General features: G+C 35.2%; 2 protein-coding genes and 1 pseudogene across 4 annotated transcripts; 2 read left to right on the forward strand and 1 right to left on the reverse strand.

Moving 5' to 3' along the window:
- Positions 1-5,568: 5,568 nt before the first annotated feature.
- Positions 5,569-11,360, reverse strand: LOC107262438 (annotated as a pseudogene).
- Positions 11,361-15,154: 3,794 nt separating this feature from the next.
- Positions 15,155-17,461, forward strand: LOC8273274 (protein SRG1). The gene is given in 4 exon segments (XM_025159962.2): positions 15,155-15,575; positions 16,128-16,375; positions 16,512-16,839; positions 17,060-17,461. Coding segments are annotated over 4 exon segments (1,044 nt in total). The 5' UTR covers positions 15,155-15,344; the 3' UTR covers positions 17,297-17,461.
- An 898-nt stretch (positions 17,462-18,359) lies between these two features.
- LOC8273275 (protein SRG1-like) lies at positions 18,360-20,605 on the forward strand. Of its 3 annotated transcripts, none has more exons than XR_007215270.1 (3): positions 18,360-18,746; positions 18,867-19,114; positions 19,311-20,605. XR_007215270.1 is itself a non-coding variant. In XM_048372273.1 (2 exons), the coding sequence occupies exons 1-2, from the start codon at positions 18,555-18,557 to the stop codon at positions 19,032-19,034; spliced, it is 360 nt and encodes a 119-aa protein (XP_048228230.1). In that variant the 5' UTR covers positions 18,381-18,554; the 3' UTR covers positions 19,035-19,229. The 3 variants fall into 3 exon arrangements, 1 of the variants encoding a protein (XP_048228230.1); XR_007215269.1 differs by having other exon boundaries at positions 18,370-18,746; positions 19,331-20,598; XM_048372273.1 differs by lacking the exon at positions 19,311-20,605 and having other exon boundaries at positions 18,381-18,746; positions 18,867-19,229.
- Positions 20,606-27,351: the final 6,746 nt, after the last annotated feature.

Here is a 27,351-nt window from a genome sequence, read left to right on the forward strand (position 1 = left end):
TACATTGTAGTAGCATATTTCGCAAAATCCAGACAAAATCTAAAAAGAAAGGCTTTAAGGCATGTAATGTAAGGCGTCAAGAAATGGGATCAAAGCTCAATATAGTTTGACTTAGATGGGAATGTAAAAGAAAAATGAGCAAATAATCCTAATCCTAAAATTTGAGGCTCTAACTACCTAAAGGAGTCTTTAGTCATCCCCTCACGTATGCGTCACAGAGTCTCGAATAGAACCAAGGCAAGTCCAAGAATTGTACTACATAAGAGGAAAACCCTAATCACACATGAAAAACGGAGACTGATTCAGATGTGTCAGTCTATATGGCTCAAATTCCTCACAAGTTACTTAAGATACATGCATTAGTCGAGTCGGGGCCCGAAAAATAATTCTAGCCACAACCTATTGCCAAGAAAGCATTTACATATCATTACCGAATTATCCAATCCAGCGTCAATCAACTCATGACAAGAACTATAGAAAAACGTTTTTTTTTGAAATTACTTGCTTCATAAATTGGCTTGGAATGTTCAAATTTTTTTTTGTTACTATTATATATATATATATATATATATATATATATATATATATAGCAACACCAAATAAAAACTAATACACTAATACCCTCCCCCACACTTAAATGTTGCAGTGTCCATAATGCAAAAGCAAAATATAAACATAAGTAAAATGGGAGAGGTACTCACAAAATCTCATCGAAGAGGGGGAGGAGGGTTTGAAAACTCTTGTGACTTCATCAAGGTATTTAGATTCTCCAGAGTTGTAAATATGGATGACAAACTTTCTTTGAGTGTCTTTAGCTCGTCCTTGATCTCATCAACTGAATTTTGGAGCTTTTCAAGGGCTCTCTCGATCGGTGTAGAGGAAGAACTAGCACCCTCAGAAGTACTAGGTATGATTGGTGCCGCAGGAAGAATAGGCGCTCGATCTCTTAGTTGATTACTACCAAAAGACCAATTTGCCTTATTGCGGAAAGACATTTCCTCGGGGGAAGGTAGTTCATCTTCAACGTCCCTGATACACCAAAGAGTGGTGCCTCCTTTCTTTTTGAACCAACTTGAAGAGATATCTAGAACATCGGTTCTATTAACATGACCATCTTTCTCGAGTTGATTCTTATGGCCCAAGTAGAGAGCAATCGGGGTTATGAGTCCCCCTTGCACAAACGCTCCGCCGCTAGTGATTGATTTTGCCTTGGTTTGCATTTGCCGAATAATGTAAGCACCAACATCAATAAGTTGAGCATGAAGCATGTGATGGAGCATATATAGCTCATCTACTCGAACTTTACCCCCTTCTCGTCAACCAAATATAGTGCTTGCGAACAATCGAAGGATGTATCGAAGAGCTGGGTGTCGGATTGAGACTGTCGGGCTCCCTTTCGAATCATAGTCATTTTCACCAGTCAACATTCGCCAAAAGAGCGTAGCAGACCAACTTTTTGGGGTCAACCTCGGTCCAGCAGTAGACAAACCAAGAACTTCATTCAGCTTGGGCAAAGTCCAAGTATGTTCCTCATTGTACATTCGAAAATTGATCATACCATCATCACAGCTCGGTCCTAAGTAAGTAACAGTTTTCAAAGAGCTCAAAAATTCCAGTGTGATTCTCTTATATGTGGGATTTTTTGTTATTAAAAGATCACCCAAACCAATGTTAGAGAATAGCAACCGGGTATCATCTTCAATGTGTGAGGATTTTAGAACATCAACATCACAATAACGAGTAGCAATTACTCCTCTCACAAACAACTTTTCATACTTCGCTCGTTGGTCGTCATCTCTAAAATTGATATCATAGTAATCGATGACAACCTTTTGTTTTTGTTTTGCTAGAGAAGATGAAGGGACTACTGTTTTACCCTTCACAGTTGAAGATTTTATCTTGGAGTCAGAGGTTTTTCTTTTAAAAACTGACTTTTCTTTGGAACTTGGGTATACAGGGGCTTTCTTTTGCTTAGTGCTTTTTGGATGAGCCATTGATGTAGTACTAATTAAGTTTTCTCAATGTCGAAATCCAAAATTTATGTCCTTTACTCACTATTCATAAGACGCACAATTCTGCAATAATACCCACTCACAACAATTTTTCACAACAATCAATTGTAACACTCCGAATTTTTATATATTTAATAAATGAGCTATTTTTCCATATCCAATTAGTTTGATTTTTTAAGGAATTAATTAAATAAATTATTTGAGGAATAAATTATATTTTTATTTGATTATTCAAATTTTCTCCAAATGCATATTTATATAAGTAAAATTATATATTAAAAAATTATGGTAGAAATTGTAAGGATGTTTATAAAAGAATTTTGGGAAAATTGGTATTACAATTGATTATTTAATTTAATTGTGTGTAGGATTTATTTGGAGGATTATTTTGGAATAAGGATTAAAAGTATAATGTTATTTTTATTGGGTTTTAATAGAAATTTATGAGCTTGGTATTTTTGTAAATAAATATGTCGGTCAAGGGTATTTGTGTAATTATATATTTTAATAATTCGGATTTGGCCCAAATTAAATAGTTAAGGGCTTAATTGAAAGGATAAAGGAAAGTTTAGGGGTTAACTTGGAATTCTGTAGGATGAAATTGTAAGTAATTAAAGAAGTTGAGGGACCAAATTGTAATAAGGAAAAGTTCAGGAGCTCAATGTCGATATTGAAAGGAAAAGAATCGGGGAAGAAGAGAGGAAGAGAGGGAGAGGGAGAGGCGAAGTCTTGCAGTGTCCTTCCGCGGACTACGCAGTGGGCGGCTTCCAACAGCAGCAGAAGCGGCGTGTGGCGGCGGCGTCGTTCCGGCCGTTTCCGGCCGATCTTGGTGGCTATCGGCTCCCCTTGAAGAGAGCTTTCTTTTGGCAGCAGCGGCAACGCCTATGGTGGCCGGAGACGGAAGATCCGGTGGAGAGAGAAAATGGAGACAACCGAGGTTTTTGGGCTTTTTCGGCGAGCTCCGGCGGAGGATGGACGATCGGAGGACATATCCCGACTCTCCTCAGCTCAAGCTTCGCGATGGCACCGGTTTTGTAGCGATCGTGCTTCGTTTGCAAATCGACTGCTGAGATCGTCCGCAAATTTCTCCGGATGATCGGGTGTCAGATCGGAAAATCGGAAGCAGGGATCGTCATCAGCGCGTCGTTGTGAGTCCGATGGTGTGTTCGGATCATCGATCGGACTCCAGCGGCAGAAGGCGAGTTAACCGAGCGACCGAGCATTTCGGTAATTTTTCTCTGGCCTGTAATTTTGGAATTCTTGGTTTAATTGTGTGTCTATTGGATTATATTGAGTATTTGATGATATTTTTGTGAGTCAAAAATAATTGTCGGTCAGTTTGCATGCCTCGTATTTTGTGCTGTCTGGCGGAGTCGGTAAATAGTGAAGTTTGGGGACCGACTCCCGTTGTTTAAATTGTTGAATATTTGTAGTATTTTTTTGGCAGGTCTTGGACCCGTTTTTACGGGGGGTAATGTTCGTGTTATAGGGAAGGTTTTGCCGGATTTTCGGTAGAATTCTTCTGAGTCGAGATTCTTAGACAGTCAATCCTAGGAGTCTAGACCTAGGATTAATGATCGATTGTTTCAGCATTTTGATAAATTATTTTCCGTGACTAGATTGTCCGTTTGTTCGGCTCTCTCCAACCGAGGCACCATAGCAGAGCTAGGAGGTCGCCCAATTCTGTGAGTTCAAGTCACTTAATCGTTGCACTATTGCTAAGTCTGAATTTAATATGCTATTTTGAAAGTTTATGCTTAATATGGTTATTAGTATCACAACGCAAATAATTTCACTGGATTATTAATTATTGAAGATAATATAAATATTATTATTAGTAATGTTATAACAATACCAAATATTATCAGTTTTCCACATGAGTTGCATGATGTCTTACTTTAAATTTGTTAATCGTTATTTTGATATGGTTGAATGACTTCTTTAGACAATAATATTTATTAAATGTGGTGATTGCGATTTGGGAAATGTGGCTTGTAGAACATGTCGCCTGATGGGTTACATCAGGACCGCGTGTGCACCGGTAATGATCATGGACACGTAATAAGATTTTTATGGGTTTGCCCTGGTCGAGCATGACTCTATGGGCTGATTTGAGTAAATTGCCGAAGGTAAGGTTCCTGGTCGAGCATTGCTCTCTGGGTGCCGACTTATTTGGAATTCAAGTGTTCAGACTGGAGGTAAGGTCCCTGGTCGAGCATTGCTCTTTGGGCGCCAGTCTTATTAGATTAAGAGAGCCAAAATGGCTACTAGAATTTGGAGTTAGGGTTCTACTGAGCCACTCGTCCCGTAAAAAAAAATAAAAATATATTTTTATTTATTTATTTATTTATTTATTATGGTATGATTATAATATGGATTGTATTTACGTGCATGGTTGATTATTGATTCGAATGATTAATATTTTCTGTGAAGGAAGTAATAGGGTATGATTATAGTATGATTGGTATTTATGTGCATGGTTTGATATACTGATTTGAATAATCTGTGTTTTCTGAGAAGAAAGCAATAGTCTCTAGATTATTTGATTTTAACTCACTCTCGAGACTGACAGTCTCATTTTTACTGTTTTTCAGATTCGTGATTGTTAGTCCTCTCGCGACTCTTATTCAGTAACCCGACTCCTTCATCCTCGGGTGATGTATTTGATTTGGTATGTAAATTGGTAAATCTTATATTCTCCGTAGTAGTAATAGTAGATGATGTATCAGTTGTAAATTTTCTGAGTTTCGGGTCTCGCCTTCTGGCAGACCGAAGTAATTATGCAAAGTGTAACTATTAAGATAATTTGCGACTTTAATAATATTAATTTGAGATGAGATTTGTTTAAGCCAGTGAGTGTCAGGCTTACTATGGGTTTCGGTAGCCTTACGCCTACCCATTCCCTAGTGCCGGTCACAGGCCCTCGGGTGGGGTCGTGACATCAATAACCCAAAGGAGTAATATTCATGCCAATTTCATGCCAAAAGCAAACCAATCACTAACCCCTGTCAAATATTATTCAAAGGAATTGCAATTTTATATACTAAATCACAGTCAAGAGATTATATGAAGCGAACTAACCGAGGTTGGGTGATGTCTGGTTGAATCGGGCATCAAAAAAAAATTGTCAGCAGATTGTCCCTAATTTTTTGCCAAAAATCGAGCAACTTGGCACCTAAAAGAAAGGAATGCGGCTTCAACAGCGTCGAGCACACGCTGCGTCTGCAGCGTCGAGCGCGCACAATGCATCGGCAGCGTCGAGCATGCACCGCGTCTGTGGGGAGGAAACAGCTGGAAGCGGTCGCACAATGTTTCGGTGGGGCAAGTTCATGCTGCTTCGACCTCCCATCGCTTTGGTTGAGGGTGTTGGCTGTCTCGGGGAGGAAACAGCTGCTTCGCGGTGTCGCAGCAGTCTGGCGTCGGGTGGTCCGGCTGTCTCGGGTGAGAAGCTCTCTTTTCTCTTTTTTTTTAAAGAGGAAAATATGAGGTTATGGTTTGGCGGCAGCTTGAGATAGCAGGTCGCGACCTTGCTATGGAGCGGACTGCCTTGTGTTCTGTTTTATTTTGAGAGCCGCGGGTTATCTGTGGTTCAGAGTAGTCGGCTGCGAGGTGATTGTGGATTATACTGCCTTCATTCTCTTGCTTCCCCCTAATATATATATATATATATATATATAAAGTGAAGGAGATAAAACAAGAATAAGGCTTAGGCTATAACAAAATAAGTAAGAGAAAAAAAATATAACACACAAAACAAAGCGAAATAAAGGAAGACAAAAAGTCAAAATTCTAGTCCTAAGAAAATTGATAAAGGTAAATAAACAAAGTAAGGTATAGGTAAAAAAAGAAAAAGAAAATTGAGAATAAAAATTAAAATTAGGAGTGAGTTTGGGGTGCCTCCCAAAAGCGCTTGTTTATAAGGTCGTAAGCTCGACCTCCTTTAAGATTAATTCTGATGAAGGGTCGGAAAGTGGGATGTCCACATTCTCGTCAATAGGGTCACCGATTCTGTAATGTTTTACTCTTTGAGCGTTCACCTTGAAGGTACCATTTTGTTTGTTCCAAAGCTCTATTAAACCATAAGGGAAGACCTTATTAACTCGAAATGGTCCTGACCATCGAGAGTGAAGTTTTCCAGGAAAGAGTTTCAACCTAGAATTAAAAAGGAGAACTAAGTCGCCTTCCTTAAACTCTCTTCTCAAAATCCCTTTGTCATGCCATCTTTTAGTCTTCTCCTTGTAAAACCTTGAACTTTCATAAGCATCAAGTCGAATTTCTTCTAGCTCATTAAGTTGTAGGAGTCTTTTCTCACCTGCCAATTGAGAGTTGAAATTTAGGCTCTTGATAGCCCATAATGCACGATGCTTTAATTCAATAGGGAGATGACATGCTTTCCCATAGATTAGTCGATATGGAGTGGTGCCAATAGGAGTCTTCAATGCTGTTCTATAAGCCCATAGTGCATCATCGAGTTTCGCGGACCAATCCTTCCTTGAATTCGCAACCGTCTTCTCCAAGATGGTTTTGATCTCTCGGTTAGAAATCTCTACTTGACCACTACTTTATGGATGATATGAAAGCCCTACTCGATGATGTACTTCATACTTCTTAAGCATTGCCTCAAATCGATTCTCCAACAAATGCTTGCCTCCATCACTAATCAACACTTGTGGTACGCCAAATCGAGGAAAAAATATTCTTTTTAAAGAACTTGGTTACCACGCGAGCATCATTGGTTCGAGTAGCTATGGCTTCAACTCACTTTGAGACATAATCCGCAGCGACTAAAATATATCTATTCCCATAAGAAGAAGGGAACGGTCCTATAAAATCTATTCCCCACACATCGAATAATTCTACCTCGAGGATGTTATTAAGAGGCATTTCATTCCTCTTAGAGATGTTACCAGTTCATTTACATCGATCACAAGACTTAACATGTTGGTGAACATCCTTAAAAAGACTTGGCCAATAAAAGCCACATTGAAAAATCTTTGTTGCAGTCTTACTAGTGCCAGCATGTCCACCACATGGTAAATCGTGACAATGTGAAATAATGGATGGCACCTCATTTTCTGGAATACACCTTCTAATCATCCCATCAGTATAAGATTTGTAAAGGAAAGGGTCGTCCCAAAAATGTCTCCTCACATCTTTACAGAATTTTTTCTTTTGTTGTGATGAATAGCCGTGAGGAATAGTACCACTGGCCAAGTAGTTTGTTATATCAGCATACCATGGGATCTCCTTAATAGCTAGAGCTAGAAGTTGCTCATCAAGAAATGAATCATCAATGGGGGAATCCTCATCACCTTCACCATCAAGGACAAGTCGAGGGAGATGATCAGCAACAACATTTTCGGCTCCTTTCTTGTCCTTTATTTCTAGGTCAAATTCTTGTAACAACAAAATCCACCGAATCAAGCGAGGTTTCGCATCCTTCTTACTCATCAAATACCTTAATGTTGGGTGATCTGTGTGAACTATCACCTTTGATCCAACCAGATAGGATCAAAACTTCTCCATTGCACACACCACTGCCAACAATTCCTTCTCGGTTGTGGCATAGTTCATCTCGGTTGAATCAAGAGTTTTGCTCGTGTAGTGGATGGTATGGAGCTTGCCATCTTTCCTCTGGCCCAACATTGCCCCGACTGCGTAGTCACTAGCATCGCACATGATTTCGAATGGAAGATTCCAGTTCGGCGATTGCACGACTGGGGTAGATATAAGAGCTTGCTTTAACCTGTCAAAAGCCTCGGTACAAGCATCAGTAAAAATAAAGGGAACATCCTTGCCTAAGAGCTTAGTTAGAGGTCGAGCAATTTTTGAAAAGTCCTTGATAAAACGACGATAGAACCCTGCATGACCAAGGAAACTCCTTACTCCTTTCATAGAATTAGGCGGTGGTAAACGCTCAATGACCTTTATCTTAGCCCTGTCAACTTCGATGCCCCTATGAGAAACAACATGACCCAAAATGACACCCTGTTGTACCATAAAATGACATTTTTCCCAGTTTAGAATTAGATTGACTTCCTTACATCTATGGAGCACCCCTTCCAAATTATTAATGCAAACATCAAAAGGTGTTCCATAGACTGAGAAGTCATCTATAAAGACTTCAATAGAATTCTCAATAAGACCTGAGAAAATTGCCATCATGCATCGTTGAAAAGTGGCAGGAGCATTACATAATCCAAATGGCATTCTCCGATAAGCGAAGGTGCCATAAGGGCAGGTAAAAGTAGACTTTTCCTGATCGTCGGATGAATAGGAATTTGAAAAAAACCTGAGTATCCATCCAACCAATATAAAAAGGAATGCTTTGCCAATCTTTCTAACATTTGATCAATAAAGGGGAGAGGAAAGTGGTCTTTTCGGGTGGCTTTATTTAATTTCCTATAATCAATGCACATCCGCCACCCTGTCACAGTTCTAGTGGGGATTTGTTCACCCTTGTCATTCTTGACAACGGTCATACCTCCCTTCTTTGGAACCACTTGTACAGGACTAACCCACTTGCTATCTGAGATAGGGTAGATTATCCCTGCATCAAGTAATTTAAGAACCTCCTTTTTGACTACTTCCATCATATTTGGATTAAGCCTTCTTTGAGATTCTATAGAAGAGGTATGGTCGTCCTCAAGATTGATCTTATGCATGCAAAAAGATGGGTTAATACCCTTAATATCATCGATAGTGTACCCAATGACATTTCTGTATTTTCTCAAAATCACAAGCAATTGTTCAATTTGCATGTCATTGAGTTCAGCATTAACAATAACATGGTATATCTTATCAAGACCCATAAACACATATTTCAGGTTAGAGGGAAGGGGTGTTAATTCTACCTCAAGAGGCGTAGTACTCTCCTTAGACTCACTTGGTTTCAACACTTCCTTGATAGGTTCATTAGCTGCTAGCGCTTGTGTCTCCTCTAAGAGCCTTTTGTACTCCCTTGTTTCCCAATCCTCTTTATCTGCATCCCCCATTAAGATCGTTTGCAATGAATCATCTAGTTGTAGATCTACAGCCTTAGCTTCCACCACTTCATCTAAAGCATCCACGCTATAAATTGTTTCCTCCTTAGAAGGAGAATCCATAGAACTTGTGAGTGAATACTCCACCTTCTCATTACCCACTTCAAAGGTGATTTTCCCATTCTTCATGTCAATAATCGCCCCAGCAGTGGCCAAGAAGGGTCTCCCTAGAATGATAGGGACTTGCGCATCTTCTTCCATCTCCATAACCACAAAATCACAAGGGATAAAGAATTTCCCAACTCTAAGTGGCACATCCTCAAGAATACCCAAAGGAAATTTCACCGATTTGTCTGCCAATTGTAAAGAGATGCGCGTGGGTTTTAATTCACCCATTTAAATTTTCTTGCAAATTGATAGGGGCATAAGATTGACATTTGCCCCTAAATCACATAAAGCCTTCTTTATTTCAATGTCACCTAACTTCACTGGTATGGAATAGCTCCCTGGATCTCCTTGGTTCTTTGGAAGCTTGTTCTACAATATAGCACTACATTCAGCTTCAGTGAGACTGTTGCATTCTCTTTGATTTTTCTCATGTTAGAGAGCATGTCCTTTAGGAATTTAGCATAGGAGGGCATCTCTGAGATTGCATCCAAGAATGGGATGTTGATCTGCAACTTCTTTAGGATGTCTAAAAATTTTCCATACTTCTTTTTTAGCTTTGCCTGCCAATTTTTGTGGGAAAGGTACAGGTGGCTTGTAAGGTTTAATGACAATAAGCTCCTTCTTCTCTTTAATTTTCTCTTTTTCTATCATGTTCTCAGTTTTAATCATCTCTTCCTCTACTGCAACTACTTTCTTTTGAACTACCTTCGGTGGAAGGTCTTCTAGCTCTCTACCATTCCTCAAAGTTACAGCATTAATTTGACCCTTAGGTGGTTGCTCGGTGTTACCAGGAAAGTGACCCAGAACCTTTGAAGATTGACTTGTTGAGCAAGTTGGCTTATCTGATTCTCCATGAGCTTGGTTTGAGCTTGAATCTGTTGAATTGTAGCAGTAAGAAGACTATTCTGTTTCAACTGCTCTTCCCAATACTTATTTTGCTTAGCCTGTGAGGCTGCAAAAGTTTCAACCAAAGCTTCTAGGTTGGACTTGGGTTATGGTTGTGGTGGTAGGGGAGGCTGTTGATTGTAGTTTTATGGTTGAAGGGTGGTCTATTTTGAAAACCTGGAGGATGATTGAAGTTGTTGCGAGGTGGTGATGGCAGTGGTGGGTTCAACTAATTTTGAGTGTTCTTATGGGAGAATGTTGGGTTTTGTTTCCAACCTTCATTGTAAGTGTTGGAGTAGGGATCATAGGGTCTTCTTTATTAGTTGTTGTTATAGAGAGCGTTAGCTTGCTCCATAATCATCTCAGCATATTGACATTCACTTGCAATATGTCCCTGTACCCCACATGTCTCACAAGATGCTACCACAGATGGTCCTGCTCGAAGTTGATCAACCTTAAGTGACAAAGCTTGCACAGTACTAGTTAAGAGAGTCATTGCATCAACGTCATGTTTACCCCCTATCTTTGCACTGTTTCTCCCATTTGAGTGAAAGTTATCATTAGTAGCCATCTTCTCAAGTAATGCCTTAGCCTCAGTAGGAACCTTTTCAACAAAATTACCACCTGACGCAGCGTCAATGTAAATCCTATACTCATGCGTCAACCCATTGTAGAAGGTCTGGATCAATAGCCACTCTTGAATTCCATGATGAGGACACTTTCTCTGCAGACTCTTGAACCTTCTCCAATACTTATACAATGACTCATCATCTAATTGACGAAGAGTGCTCAACTTGGTCCTTAGCCTTGCAGTTTTCTCTTGACCCAAGAACTTGGCTAAAAATGCCTTTACTAGCTTGTCCCATGAATCAAAAGTACCAATGCCTTCATCTTTTAGCCATTCTTTTGCCCTATCCTTCAGAGAAAAAGGAAAAAGGCGTAGTCTAATTGCATCATCATTGACATTATTAATCTTAAAAGTGTCACACTTCTCCAAAAAACTATCAATATGACTAACAAGACAATCATTGACTCCTCTTGAAAAGGAATCATTGGAGATGAACTGAATAAACTGAGGTTTTAGTTTGAAGTGTGTTGTAGTAATTGCAGGTCTAAGAATGCTAGACATTGCACCGGTAGTTGCATCCAGTACACCATATTCCCAAAGAGGTTTAGCAGCCGGTGGTTCAGCCATTGTTTCCTGTTGCATATTCTTATTCCTTCTCCTTTTACTTCCTTGCTTACGTGCAGTAGCCTCGATTTCAATAGCAATAGGGATTAAATCTCTTGAACCTGTTCGTCGAGTTTGCATGCAATAAAAAGGAAAACCAGAAACAAGAGATCAGGAGCACAAGGAATAATAGCCGAAGCACTACTAAACCCAAAGCTTAGCAAAAATAAATCAAAATTAACTACTTTAATACAGTCAGTCCCCGGCAGCGGCGCCAAAATTTGACAAGGCTGTCGCGTGCTTATAAAAAATAATCTAACTAGACCTCCTAACTATGTAGTCGGGCAAGCAAGGGTTGAATCCCTAGAGACCGAAGTAGTAAAAACTAGCTAATCTTGACTTTAATTAATGCTAAATAAGTAACCAAATCAACGATTGAGGATGAATTAATCTATAATGCAAATAATAATAATGAGAATAAATTCAAGGATAAAAAGCACCTAGAGTTAAGTATCCCCACTAGCATAATTAGCGCAAAGATAAGATCCTACCCCAAACTAATTAAATAAAATGTTCGTAAGGAAAAGTAAACCCTATAAAATACCATAGATCTCTCCCGAGTATAAATGGCTTCCCTAATACGCAATCAAACCTACTCCCGTGGTATCATGAACATTAGAGACATTAAATTCAATACCCTGACTTCCTAATAATCCATTCTACCTACTCCCGTGGAGAGTTTCATGTCCTTAATTGAGATATTCAAATCCGTCAAAACCCAACTCCCGCTGTGATAAAGACAATGGAATCATAACAATACTAATTATCCCTAATCTAGTATTGGCATATGCAAAATCAATTAAGCAAGAACAATTAAATAGTTAATTTGGAGGGGATTAAGGGAACAAATCATAAATCAATCATGGCTAGGGTTCAATTAACCCTAAGATTAGGAAACTACTCATTCATGATAATTAAATAACTAAAATAGATTAAAAAAGAAAGCATAATTAATAACAGCTTAAAGAGGAAAGGGAAAATACTTGGATTGAATAAAATGAATGATGAATGATGAAGTCTTTCATCAATCTTCAAAACATAAAGGAAAATGACATAATGGAGGAGGAGAAATAAAGTTAAAGAGAAAAAGAAGAAAATGGGGCTCCTTTTTCAGGTTCTTTACAATCTATTTATCATATGGGGTATCCAAGAGTTTGGCTAGGTTTCTACCCTAAAAATTCGACTTGACAGCTATCCAAAACGCAGTGTTGCAGATCCAGCCACGGGCAGGGCGCGACGTGGCATTGTAGGTCGCGGTTAGGGGGCGGGGTGGACTGTTTCTTTACTTATTCATTGGCCTTGAAAGCCAAGTCACGGAGTGGCCGCATGATAGCTTCTCTTGCTCATTTTGTGATATAAAATCTTCCTGGGCATGAGTATCTCTTTGATATCATGCTTGACCCTGAACGACTCTACAAATATCCTTGCCAATGTCTAGTAACTCGAGCCAATTTCTACAAAAACAAAACAAAACAAACCCAAGGAAAGAAATATCGAAAATAACGAATAATAGCTCTAAAATATTAGAAATGCGAAGATAACATGAAGAACAACGTATACATATGGCATATAAAATGCATATATTATTGTGCTATCAACGACCTCCTAGCTCTGCTCCGATGCCTCGGGTGGAGCGAGCCGATTTGACAGATTATCTAATCACGAAAAAAAATTAATCAATAATGTTGAAACATTTGACAATTAACCCTAGTTCTGGGTGGATTGAGCCGATTTGACAGATTATCTAATCACGAAAAATAATTAATCAATAACGTTGAAACATTTGACAATTAACCCTAGTTCTAGATTCCTAGGACTGACTGTCTAAAAATCTCGACTCGGGTAAATTCTACCAAAAATTCGGCAGAATCTCTCTTAAAATATGGACATTTACCCCTCATAAGATGGGTCCAGGACCTGCCAGAAAACCCTTCAAATATTTAACAATTTATTTTAACGGGAGTCGGGTCCCCAAGACTTTACTATCTTTCCCGACTCCGCCACACATCACAATTCACGACTAAAGGCAAACAGTCCGACAACAATTATTTTAACTCATAATACTTTCTAATGCTCAATACAATTCAATAAATACATAAGTTTTACCAATAAATTCTAAAATCAACGGGCCAGAGAATTACCGAGACGCTTGATCGCTCGTTCAACTCGCCTCCAGCCGCCGGAGTCCGATCGACGATTCGAATGTACCATCGGACTCGAAACGAAGCGCTGATGATGATCCCCGCTTCTGATCTACTGATCCGACTCCCGATCATCCTGAGGAATTTTTGGACGATCTCGGCCGTCGATTTTTGAACAGAGTCCGATCTCCACGAAACCGGTACCATTGGAAAGCTTGAGCTGAGGAAAGTCCGGATATGCCCTCCGATTGGCCAAAACCCGCCGGAGCTCGCCGAAAAAGCCAGCTGCCTCTAACTTTTCACCTTGTCGGATCTTGCAATTCCGGTAGCCTCAAGGGGTGGCGATGGTCGGAAAAAAAAGCCTCGGAGATGCTTATCATTTGGAGCCTAAGAACGCCGCTAATAGTCGCCAGAAACCCCGTGATCGACGGCAAGAAAAATTATATCGTAACAAGCCATTTACGCCGCCTGCCGACGCTTCCAGCTGCAGTCACCGGCCCATCGAGCTCGTCGATGATAGCAGCACCCTTTGCCGCCACCGACGCACCACAGACGGGCCTCCACCGCTGCCGCCACCGAAGGCCGACACCCCCTCTCTCCTCCTCTTCTTCCTCTTCTTCTTCTTCTTCTTTCTTTTCTTTTCTTCTCTATATCAATAATTGGTCTCCAATTTTTTCTTCCTTACTATTTAGTCCCTCAATTTTTTATTACTAACAATTTCATTCGGCAAAAATTTGAATTAATCCTTAAACTTTTCTTTAGCTTTTCAATTAAACCTCTAACTATTTAATTTGGGCCAAATTAAAATTATTAAAAATATATAACTACATATTTATCCTTACTTTTAAATGTAAAATTACCAAAAAGCTCTTGCTGACATATTTAATTATAAGAATATCAAACATGCAAATTTTCATTAAAATCCCATATTAATAAAATTATACTTTTAATCCTTATTCCAAAATAAATTTTCAATTTAGTTCTAATACACAATTAATTTAATTTAATTAATCAATTTGCTAAATATTTTCCAACTAAAATTTAACACCATTAGCTAACTAAAATTTCTTTTTCCCAAAAATTCTTTTATAAAATAATCTTTACAAATTCTTCCACAACTCTCCAATATAGAATTTAATTTATGTATATTCATTTAGGCGAAAAATTTGAATAACCAAAAATATAATTTATTTCTCAAAAAATTTACTTAATTAATTTCTTAAAAATCAAACTAATTGGATATAGAAAATAACTCTCTCATTTGTCTAGCATTAAAATTTCTATTTAAATCATGCAAATGTTTCATTTATCAAGATTAACCCAACTTTATTACGATGACATCAAACGATGTTGAAGAGATATTTGTATTGTTATTTAATGTCTTAGGTCATCATTTGATTTGGAAAAAATGTATATCAGACTAGAGAAAAATGTAATGTTACCCTCCTTAGTCCCTAATTTTTTTATCCAATTTAATTCGATAAAAGAAATCAGTTTGATTGTAAAATAAAAAGATAAAAAATATAATTTTTAAATATTAAAAATAATTAGTATAATATAAAAAAATAAGAGAAGTTAATCGTTAACAGAATCAAATATTAAGAAAACATTAGTTCATTTTTTAAAAAAGTAGGGTAACCATACCTCATTGGGTAAAAGTAAATTTGTCTTAAAGACATGGTTGTCAAGTTTGAGAACTAAAATGGTCCAAAAGGAGTACAAGTTTTCTTTATCTTCCTTTTCTTTGACTATTATTTTTCTTTTGGATCAAATAATTAAAAAAAAAAGAATTAAAGAAAAAAACAAAGCATTAGTTTGAGAACTAAAATGGTCCCAAAAGGACATATAATTCAAATATCTGGAATTCTTGAATCCGGATTGGCAAATTCTGTTGAAGTGAAAACCCTCTTGTATTCTCCTTTACATGGCTTCCAAGAAAGAATCAACCCCAAAATCAGTTCAAGAATTGTCCAACAATGGTGAAGAACCACCAGCAAAATTTTTCCATAAAGGAAATGATGCTGGAATCTCAGATGTTTCTGTCCCACTGATCGAAATCCCAGTTGTTGATATTGGTCTCCTCACATCTCCATCAACCAAGAAAGAGGAGCTTCAAAAACATCGATTAGCTCTCACCTCCTGGGGCTGCTTTCAGGTCTTCTTTTCTCTATTATCTATCCCTTGTTATTTAGTTTTAACTGATGTATTCTTGGTTTGTTCAATCTATATTAATGCCGTTTTTCTATGATAGTACAATTTGAGCTCCAAGATCTTTAAAAACAGTCTCTCAAGAAACTAGTAGTAGTCTTGATTGCCCTGTTTGCAAAATCATGTCATTTTTTGGAATGATTTCATTTTATTCAGAATATCTTGTGTCCAAAAAATTGAATTCTATCAACTACATATATGCTTTCCAAGCATGAGAACTCACTGATTGCACACTTTTTTAAAAGAGTTCATCTCATCCAGACCTGAGATTGTAGTATTTTAGCTGAGCAGATTTAGGCTTATTTGCATTTCAGATGCCTGCATAGATTGAAACAGAATTGCAGAAGATGAAAGTTTAACTCCTGACAGTGACACCACCTTCTATTTAAAAAATTCCAAATGCTCAACCATCTGTATACATCCTTCAATAAGATAAATAAAGTTGGATGAGAATTGCATCCATTTTTCTTGCTTACTCAAGCTAGTTTAAATGGTTCAGGTAATAAATCATGGAATGACAAGTTCATTTTTGGACAAAATGCGTGAAGTTGGCAAGAAATTTTTCGCATTACCAATGGAAAAGAAGCAGAAATAGTCTAGAGAAGCTGACAGCACTGAAGGGTATGGAAATGACATGATCAGCTCAGAGTATCAGACACTTGATTGGACTGATCGATTGTATCTAACACTAAGCCCTGATTATCAGCGGCAGCTCAAATTTTGGCCTGAAAATCCTCAAGCTTTTAGGTAATGCAATCATGTTCACCTCACCTAAGCCCCTTAATTTAAATGCATGTAACTACTAACTCAGCAAACGAGAAAATGAGGCAAGTTCCAGTGACTAGTGGAATAAAAAATGGCTAATAACTAAAAATTTCTGCAGGGAAACCCTGCATCAGTTTCTCATGAAGTCACAGCAGATAAATGAAATCCTCCTTAAAGCAATGGCGATGTCTTTGGACATAGGGGAGAACTGCTTTTTGGAGCAGTATGGAGAACAGCCATTAGTGACTGCAAGATTTAACTATTATCCTCCCTGTCCAAGGCCTAATCAAATTCTTGGAGTAAAACCACATGCAGATGCATCAGCAATCACAATTCTCTTGCAAGACAAAGAAGTTGAAGGTCTTCAGTTCCTAAAAGACAATGAATGGTTTAGAGTTCCTATCATTCCACAAGCTCTTCTTGTGAATGTTGGGGATCAAGTTGAGGTAAATAGCTACTATGTTTTCCATAAGATCTTTATTGACAAATACAAGGTTAGAGTAAAGGCATAAAATTCTGCAGTTAGCAGAAAATTATAAACCGAAAAGCTGACTGGGATTTGTGCCTAAACGCCCACATCTAACTTTGCCTGCTAATCTCAATAGACCCTCTATTTACAATGAGCAATGGAGAGAGTTAATAACTATTTGTGTATGATGTTATTAGATAATGAGCAACGGAATATTCAAGAGCCCAGTACACAGGGTGGTGACAAACTCAGAAAGAGAGAGGATTACTATGGCTATGTTCTTCATTCCAGGATCAGATAAAGAAATCAAACCAGCTGATGTTTTGATTGATGAAACTAGGCCAAGATTATACAAGAAAGTCAAAGATTATGTTAGCCTCTACTTCCAATACTACCAGCTTGGGAGGAGACCAATAGAAGCAGCAATGATGTAGGTGGTTCGAAGCCTTGAAAATTAAGCCTAGATTACAGCGAATTCATATGAAATAAACAGAAATGAGTTCTCAAAGAATTTGTTTGAAAAGAGAGGAGTGGGAAACTTCAGTATATATTTTAAATTTTTGAGATACAATCGATGATAAACTGAATTTTTTCCTTTACGTGGACTCGACAGTTCTTGCGCTTCTTGTCAGAACACACGAGCAACTGTGGATTCTGAGAAAGGCAAATAAAAATGAGCAAAACAGAACAAGATCGGAATCCTGTAAATGTAATATAGAAATAAGCTAAAAATGAGTCAACAAAAAAGTTAGAAGCCAGCCATGAACACAATTAATAGCACATAGGCTGGAGAATTTAATATTAAGAGTTTGATCTTATTTTGTTGGAGAATTTAATGTTAAAAACACAGCGCGTAGGCTGGAAAATGCAAACTCAACACCTATACAGCCCACCTATATATATATATATATATATATAAATTCATAATAAGTTTTTCATAACAGAACTCAAATAGCATCCTGATTTGCCTGAAAAACAGCTCTATGAACATACTGACCTTGTTCAAAAATTCTGTAATTCCTATTTAATATTTGTTTATTTTAATAATGTGAAATAATTTAATACTTTTCTTCACTTGAAATAAATACCATTACACAGTCTTTCTGAAACACAACAGATAGTCGTTTAGACCAAACATCCGAACTTAAAACTGAAAAGTAAATCTAGACAAGTCCTACTTTGGTACCATCTTAAGTTTTAAAATAGATGGAAAACTTAGCATAAATAAAAAAGACTATTTTTTTACCAGCACCTACAGCAACATCTGGTTTTTTAATCACAAATCTAACAATCCACTTGTTGCTTGTTGTTATTAGGCTATGCATAGAGTAATAGATGAACTTTTAAGTTTGGGTTCCTGCTCCACATAAATTCATTTCTTTTTCCAATTTCTTTGAATTATTATTGTTATTTTTATCATTTTGCATAGTATTTGGAGACATTCCAGGGTATACTCATAAATTAGGGACCCCATAAATGTCTAGTTGTTGGCATAAAAATAAATTATTTAAAGATGAAATTCATTTGATTTATGTGAATAAAGTTGACTTTCCATTTTGCCATGAAATACGGGTTGACACATAACAAGATTAATTGGCAGCTAAGTACAGCAGTGGAGCTCTCTGTGCAAGCATGGCCGATAATGATCCTCCTGCAAAGAACGCATAATCAGTATAAAAGTGTGTCCAAGAAATGGCCATCAGTGGCAAAGAACCACCAGGAAGATATTGCTATAGAGATGGTGTTGGTAGAGGCTTAGATACTTGTTGCCTTCCATTTATGGAGATTCCTGTTATTGATTTCGATCTTCTTACATCCCCATCTTCTAGCAGACAAGAACATGCAAAACTTCATTCTGCTCTCAGCTCATTTGGATGTTTTATGGTAAGGTTTCAATTTATCAAGCTGAATCAATTTTATCTGTTGCTCCCATTCGTTATATCACAAGTTTTGAACTATATTGTTTAAGTTTATTCTGAGAGTTGGCTATTTCCTGATTTTAAGTCAATTAATCATGGAATGTCAAGTTCATCCTTGAACAAAGTGCGTTCAGTTATCAAGCAATTCTTTGCCCTTCCTCTGGAAGAGAAACAAAAATATGGTGGAGGAATTGACGGCGGGGAGGGTTATGGGAATGACATGATTCTTTCAGATGATCAAGTACTTGACTAGCGTGACCGATTATTCCTTGTAGTAAGCCCAGAAGAACAACGGAAGCTCAAGCTTTGGCCTGAATACCCTGAAAATTTTAGGTGAGTCGATCTTGTGAATATATTAACAAAATCATCCATTTTGTTTATTTGATTTGTTGTTATTATAACCATTAGTAAAGCATCATCTTGAATATATTATATTCTATAAAATAGTATTCAAAAAGTTCAAATTTCTTTTTGAGAGTTTTCGGAATTTATAAACATTATATTCTACAAAAGAATGAAATTTGGAAAGGTCTTTCCTAAAATCTGCAGGGAGACTTTATTTGAATATATTGCCAAATTGGAGCTGATAAGTGAGGTTGTCCTTGAGGCCATGGCAATGTCATTAAACTTGGAAGATAGCTGTTTTTGGATAAATGTGGAGTTCAAGCAACAATGCGTGCACGATTTAACTTCTTTCCACCGTCTTCAAGGCATCATCAAGTTCTTGGTCTTTAACCACATTTAGATTCGTCAATAATCACCATTGTCCTTCAAGACAGAGAAGTGGAAGGTTTTCAATTCCTGAAAAATGATCAATGGTTTAGGGCTCTGATTATTCCCGAAGCTCTTCTCATTAACATTGGTGATCAAACAGAGGTAACTGACTGCCTTAGGTACATTAAAATTTCATAAATGAGTAGACCTTGTTGATATTTAGGGAGTTTATATTTCTTTCATATTGCTAAATTAACAATTTTGAGGTACCTTCAAAGTCTATATAATAAGTAAACTATATCTTTAAATCCTTAAAATTTTTATTTTTATTGTCTACTACTCGTAAATATATATTTTTAATTTAAATTGCGATTTATAACAAATTAATAATGTAACCATCAATTTTTGAGTTTTATTTTTTTCGTTTAAAATTGGTTTTTTTATTTGGTATTAAAATCCGATAATAAATATATATCTACACATAGTAATCACCTTTTCGATCAACCACTACTTTCCTTTTTTTTTTTAAAGAAAAAAGAAAAGAAAAAGTTCTTCCTTGCATCCACAAAAAAGTCTTCCTAATCTTTTTTCCACATACAAAGACTTCTTTGCATAAAGGAAGTCTTTCTAGTCTGCATTCATTAAATAATTTAAAACCATCAAATAAAAGGATCTGTTCTTTATTATTTTTTTCTTTCTTCACAACAATGTTTCTTATGTCAAAGTCCACCCAAATCATACATCTTATAGAGATAAATTTTAACTTTTCTTGTATTATTTCTCTATCAATTAATGGGTGCAACATTTCCATATTTAATGGATCAAATATATTAGATAGTTTATTTTAAAGATTAGAAACATATTTTCCAAGAAAAATAAAAAATCAGTTTCATATACATTGAATGAACTTTGGCACTCAGTTTTTCTGTTATTTGTCGTACCATCATTATTATATAAAATATATATCCAAATCGGTGTTAATACGTTTCGTTGTGAATATGACATATGTTATATTTATAATTTATTAATTATAATATTTTAAATATTAATAATGAATATTGTAAAATATATGACTTATTTAAATATAAGACTATTGTATTTCTAAAAAATAATTATAATGAGTAATATAGCTACTATATATTAATAATAAATCTTATTATCTTCCTAATAAAATATATTTACATTCATACATATAAAAATAAAAAATAATAATAGAACAGTAAAAGAATAAAAACAGTTAAAAAATATTTATAACACATTTGAATATTTGTTGATCAAATATAATAATTAGAAAAGTTTCAATTTATATGTATTTGATATTAAAAAGTAATAATAAAAAAATAGCAAGAATTCTAACGATCTGATTTTTTAAAAATAATTATTATATAGATGTATGAGAACTTATTAATATAATGAAAGATATACAAAATTAAAGTTGACATTAGCATATAATAAATAAAAAAATTTTGTGAAAATATAAAAATTTACAAAACTATATTATATGATTTTATAAAAAAACTAATTGTCACGAGCCGATCTGTGGGCCTGTGACCGGCACTAGGGGATGGGTAAGCGTAAGACCACTGAATCTCGTAGTAAGCCTGACCACTCACTAACTTAATTAAATCTCATCTAACATCACTGATATCATAATTTATCTTAACCATTAAATTCTACGTATTTAATTCGGTCCGCCAGAAGAATTAGGCGAGACTCGAAACTACATAATATTATAAACGATAAGTCTATTATTTCTACTGTAGAGAATTTAAAATTTCACAAGTCAAATATACCAAATCAATTACATCACCCGATGATGGAGTCGGATTGCTAGGTAAGAGCCGCGGGAGGACTAACAATCATAGATCTGAAAAACAGTAAAATTGAGACTGTCAGTCTCAAGAGTGAGTTAAAATCATATATCCAAAAACAGTTACAAACACTTCAATAACATATTTTTAATTTGAAATAAATACTAAGTCATGCAAAAATAAACGTGTCATGCCATACTTAAATAAAAAGTAACTTTTACCTACTACGGGACGGAGTACCTCAACAGAACTCTAATCTCAACTCTAACATCTCGACTCTCTCATTCTAACAAAATTGGTGCCCAGAGAGCGAAGCTTGACCAGGGTCCTTAAATCCAGTTCAGTCACTTAATTATCACTAACACTCTTAGCCTTTCAGCTCTCTTACTCCAATAAGACTGACACCTAGAGAGCGAAGTTCGACCAGGGACCTTAATCCAGTTCGGTCACTTAAGTTTCCAAATAAGCCAGCGCCCAGAGAGTAATGCTCGACCATGGACCTTTACTCTGGCAAACACACTCTACTAAGCCTAGAGACTGCTGCTCAACCAGAGCAAGTTCTAAATTTATGTTTTTACCCTTTTGCTATCAGTCTCGGATTCATACCGGTGCACTCATCAAATAGCATATTCTACAGTTGTCCCATCCCGAGTCAACACGAAACAATAAAATTGTAATGCATAAAATGAAACTTATATAAATAGCAATTAAATTAACTGACTAAACTATTAAATCATGTAATCAAAATTATTTCATAAAATCTCAGCATAACACATGTAAATAGACATATGGCTTAAACTCACAGCTTTGACGACCTAATAGCTCTGCTCTGATGCCTCAGATGGAGCGAGCCGATTTGACAGATTATCTAATCATGAAAAACAATTAATCAATAACATTGAAACATTTGATAATTAATTAACCCTAGGTCTAGATTCCTAGGACTGACTGTCTAAAAATCTCGACTTGGGTAAATTCTACCGAAAATTCGGTAGAATTTCCCATAAAATATGGATATTTACTCCCATAAAATGGGTCCAGGACCTGCCAGAAAACACTTCAAATATTCCACAATTTATTTTAACGGGAGTCGGGTCCCCAAGACTTCACTATCTTTCCCGACTCTGCCACACATCACAATTCACGACTAAAGGCAAACAATCCGACAACAATTATTTTAACTCATAATATTTTCTAATGCTCAATACAATTCAATAAATACATAAATTTTACCAATAAATTCTAAAATCAACGGGCCAGAGAATTACCAAGACGCTTGATCGCTCGGTCAATTCGCCTCCAGCCACTGGAGTCCGATAGACGATCCGAATGCACTATCGGACTCGAAACGACGCGCTGATGACGATCCCCACTTTTGATCTTCTTATCCGACCCCCGATCCTCCAAAGAGATTTACGGACGATCTCGGCCGTCGATTTTTAAACAGAGTCCAATTGCCACGAAACCGGTGCCATTGGAAAGCTTGAGCTGATGAGAGTCCGGATATGCCCTCCGATTGGCCAAAGCTTGCCGGAGCTCACCGAAAAAACCAGAAAATGCTGACTGCCCCTAACTTTTCACCTCGTCGGATCTTGCAATTCCGGCAGCTTCAAAGGGTATCGATGGTCGGAAAAGAAAGCCTTAGAGCTGCTGATCATTTTGAGCCTAAAAACGCCGCTAATAGTCGCCAGAAACCCTGTGACAACGGCAAAAACAATTATGTTGTAATAAGCCATTTCATCCGCCTGCCGACACTTCCAGCTGCAGTCATCGGCCCATCGAGCTCGCCTATCCCTATTCAGTACATTAAAATTCACATTTCGTTTCAAACAATTAATAGAATTTGTATCCTTTCACCGACCGGATAACCACTCACCAAAATAATGCATACATGTGCACAATCTGGCCAAGTTCACTTCTATTTACATACGCTCTTGGATAGCATGTTATGCATTAGAATATGTTTAAGAGCAATGGATTGTTCAAGAGCCCAACACATAAGATGGTGATAAAACCAAAAAGAGAGAGGTGTTCTTCTGCTGGTATTCAATCATCCAGAGCTGGAAAATGATATTGAACCTATACATAAGCTAGTTGATGAGACAAGGCTTCGACAATCCAAGAAAGTGAAAATTTATGTTGGTAGAGAAGAGTGACAGAGACATTCAAAATGTGACTCCTACATTGTGCTCGAATTTTATAGTTGTTTTATCTTTTCCACTTTAAGAAATCGATATATTTTGTTGAAGATTAATTTAAATTTTATCAATTTTCTGACTTAGTTATATGTAAGTTGATTCTTAGTTTCTTGATTTTTTTTTTCTTTTCAATTTTAGATTATGTTCTTATTAGTGCCAATGATATCTTTATTTTATTGAATTAGTTTGTTATTGTGTAAAGCGTATTTAAAAGCTTGTTAAGTATTTCAATTATCAAAGCATGAATGATCTTTTTGGCCTGTGAAAGTAACTTCGAGTGGAAAAAGAAAATTCCACCAATGGCTTCAACAATCTTTCAATGGCTTTTCCTCTAATTTTCTAAGAGAATAAATCAAGTTTGGACATATTAAAAAATATTGCATGTCAAAAATTAAGAAGTAAATATGACAAAAGAAGAAGTGGAATATCTTTCTAAATTTTTTAGTTAGTGATGAGAAGTGCATCAGAATTAGAGAGAAGTATTCCAATGCAATTAATACTTTTTTTAAAGGTGATGGGAATGCATCATAATATTTGGAGAGAAGTGCTCTAATTCAAAATTAAAGAAATTTTGAATGAAGGAGGAGTATTGAAGATTGATTTAAATTTTGATTTTTGCTAGAGTACCATTATAGCACCCTACCATTATAAGTCTATTTTTAATTATAAATTATTAACTAATATTATTTTAAATAATTTATTTATGTTATATCTTCTTCTACTAATATAGATTATTAATAAATTTATATATAATTTTTAATTATTTATATAAGTTAAAATTTTATAGTTAAATTTTATAATTGTCAATTACCACTAATTAAATTTTAAAAACAGATAAAAATAATTTTAATTAATAAAAATGATATATTTAATTGATCAATAATTAAGTATTATGTATAAATTGACTAATTTAATATTTAATTATATTAATAAATTATTAAAATTAAAATAATATCAATATTTATAGATTTATATGGTACCATATATGTATAGTACGTTAAAATCACTTTAAAATTTGTGATGTAGTATCGACTTTTTAACTTAGTTATAAGTCATTTTAATATACTGCAGACGTACGGTACCACCCAATAATGTAACATGCACATAGAATCATATCCTACCACCCTTTCGAGAAATCATCTTTTTTCCTTTTCATTTAATAAAATTTCCACCATATGAATAAAATTAAATAAATTCTTGTATTTTAATGAATGTCTAATATTATTTATAAATAAACTTTTTATTCATTTCTCTATCTTTTTTCCATTGAAAATCATATTTTACTAAAAAAGTGCCAGCAATGGGAATAATTGCTACTATACTTCAATTTTTTTAATTAAATTTAATAGTTTATTATTATAAAGTTAAACTCAAATCTAAATTTTTAATATTGTTTACTAAAAACTTATTTATGGGTTATGCAGTCTTTTTCTTTATACTAAATGTTGAAACAAGAAAAAAGCACAAATTACAAAGCAACTATTCTAGAATAAGTTACATCAATCCTAGAGAAGATTCTCATTCATTCTTTCCAATCCTCTGGACATCATATCTGCACAGCAAGGATTAAAGGACATTTCATTTGAGATATTGACCTAGAAATGTATGAACCAGGCTGCACCTGTAAAGATGACCTTGATTTTGCTGAACCGTGTTCTCAACACCCTAGAAAAACCTCAAGAGCCATGTCTCCAGAGACTCCGTGTTCAATCAAGAAATTTAGGCAAGATGACCGAGATCCAGACGGTCCTTGGATTGGCATCCACAAAAAACAGCAAAAAGAAAAGCAGGATAAATCTCCTCTATCTATGTATAAAAAAGCTTTGGAACTTCTTGCAAAAGAAGAAAAGATCATCCTTGACATTACCTATAATGAAATGAAGATATTTGACCCAGAAATGTGTGAACCAGGCTGCACCTGCAAAGATGACCTTGATTTTGCTGAACCGTGTTCTCAACACCCTAGGAAAACCTCAAGAGCCATGTCTCTAGAGACTCCGTATTCAATCAAGAAACCCAGGCAAGATGACCGAGATCCAGACAGTCCTTGGATTGGCATCCGCAAAAAACAGCAAAAAGAAAAGCAGGATAAATCTCCTCTTCCTATGTATAAGGAAGCTTTGAAACTTCTTGCAAAAGAAGGAAAAACCATCCTTGACATTACCTATGATGAGATGAAGATATTTTTGACTCAAAAAGGAATTGTCTTTAGACAGAAGCCTTCTACTACTTGCAGACAAGAGATTTACTCTGATTTGCCAGCAGTTCGGACATAAGATATTAATTTTTCTTTTTTAATAAAAAATTATTATAATCAATACAAAAAATGTAATAAAAAAATTGTATCAGAATTGTGCTTTTAGAGGTAGACTAATTTAATTAACAAATGACTAATTAACTAACAATCACTAAAACTCTTTCATATGTTATGATTATGGATATTACTTAATATATTTCCTAATATAAACATGCTATAAAATCTTTTTATCAAAAGATAAAATGAGAGATTGGATCCTACATATCGTGGTTTAAAGAACCGATTTTTCAGTTAATTGATGATTTAATTTGGCTTTTAATTAAAAGAGAATTGATATTGAATGATATATTTCATGAAAAGAGAAAAAAATTATTTTGAAAAATAAGGTAATTTATATTCTGGATCTGGGTATGCTATGATTATGTACCTGATGTCCAGAATACGACCATTTATTTAAATGAGGGAGTTGAATTTTAAAATATACGTATGAGAGAGTTTTATTTTAAATATAACGCCTATCTATTGTTGCCAATTTGAAATAAAATTGCAAGCTTTCTTTTAACAGTTTGGTTTGATTTTGTCTTCTCCATTCTCGATTTTCCATCATTTAAAGCTTCAAATTAGATTCTATAAGTTGTTGTTTTTCATTTTTTTTCTTTCTTTTCTGTTCTTTTTTGTTCTCATACATAGATTATGCATATTTACATATTTTAAAAATTTAATTTCGATAAGCCGAAATTCTTCATTTTGACTCTATTCTTCTTACTTTCAAATCAGATTCTACAAGTTTTAATCATTTCTTTTAAAATATAATAACGATTTCATTGATGAAAAATAATAGATTTACTATGTAGAACATTGATGTTCATTATATATGAACTACAATTTCACTATGTTGTTCATAATTTTAAAAACAGATTTATTTTTGAAATGGAATAAATGTTCATTTTGTAGTACAATAAACCTTATATCATTAACAAATAAATATAAATTTTTTGCGTAATGAACATGTTGTATATGCATACCAATAAATCAGTACTCATGGGTTAATAATGAACGGATCCATTATCTGCAAATAACAGGTTCATTAAAGTATCACTTGAAGTTCATTAAATTCATAACACAATTTTATAGTGTCGACTTATTATTCATAAGTTATAATTAACAGGTTCATCGTTTACTAGTAATAGGTTCATCAATGTATCACTTGAAGAAATATATAACAGAAATACATTCATTATAGCTTATAATCAAGAAATTTATTATACATACATGACATGTTTTAAAGGAATATTTTTTTCATACAAAATAAATAATATATTCATCAATAACAAAATCTATATAATAGGTTGGTTTTTCAGTTATAAACTTTAGTTTCATAAAATTTAAATTGTAGATTCTTTAATATTTTTACTACTGTCTTTATAAGTAATTTATGTAATTGTATTGAAATATAATTTCAAATGAATATGAATAAGTTTACAAAATAATGAGATTTATAAAAAAATTTACACCTTGAAAAATTAAAATTGAAAGCCAATAAAATTGTAAAGATTATAATTTTAAGAATATGAAAGTGTGTAAAATAAA

This window comes from Ricinus communis, chromosome 3, assembly GCF_019578655.1.
Source record: "Ricinus communis isolate WT05 ecotype wild-type chromosome 3, ASM1957865v1, whole genome shotgun sequence".
Lineage (NCBI taxonomy): Eukaryota > Viridiplantae > Streptophyta > Magnoliopsida > Malpighiales > Euphorbiaceae > Ricinus > Ricinus communis.

What these genes read in the sequence shown, in the direction of transcription:
- LOC8273275 (XM_048372273.1), top strand. Translation starts at nt 18,555, where the DNA reads ATGGCCATCAGTGGCAAAGAACCACCAGGAAGATATTGCTATAGAGAT. An exon ending in GCTCATTTGGATGTTTTATG is followed by an intron (nt 18,747 to 18,866) that starts GTAAGGTTTCAA and finishes CCTGATTTTAAG; the next exon opens with TCAATTAATCATGGAATGTC.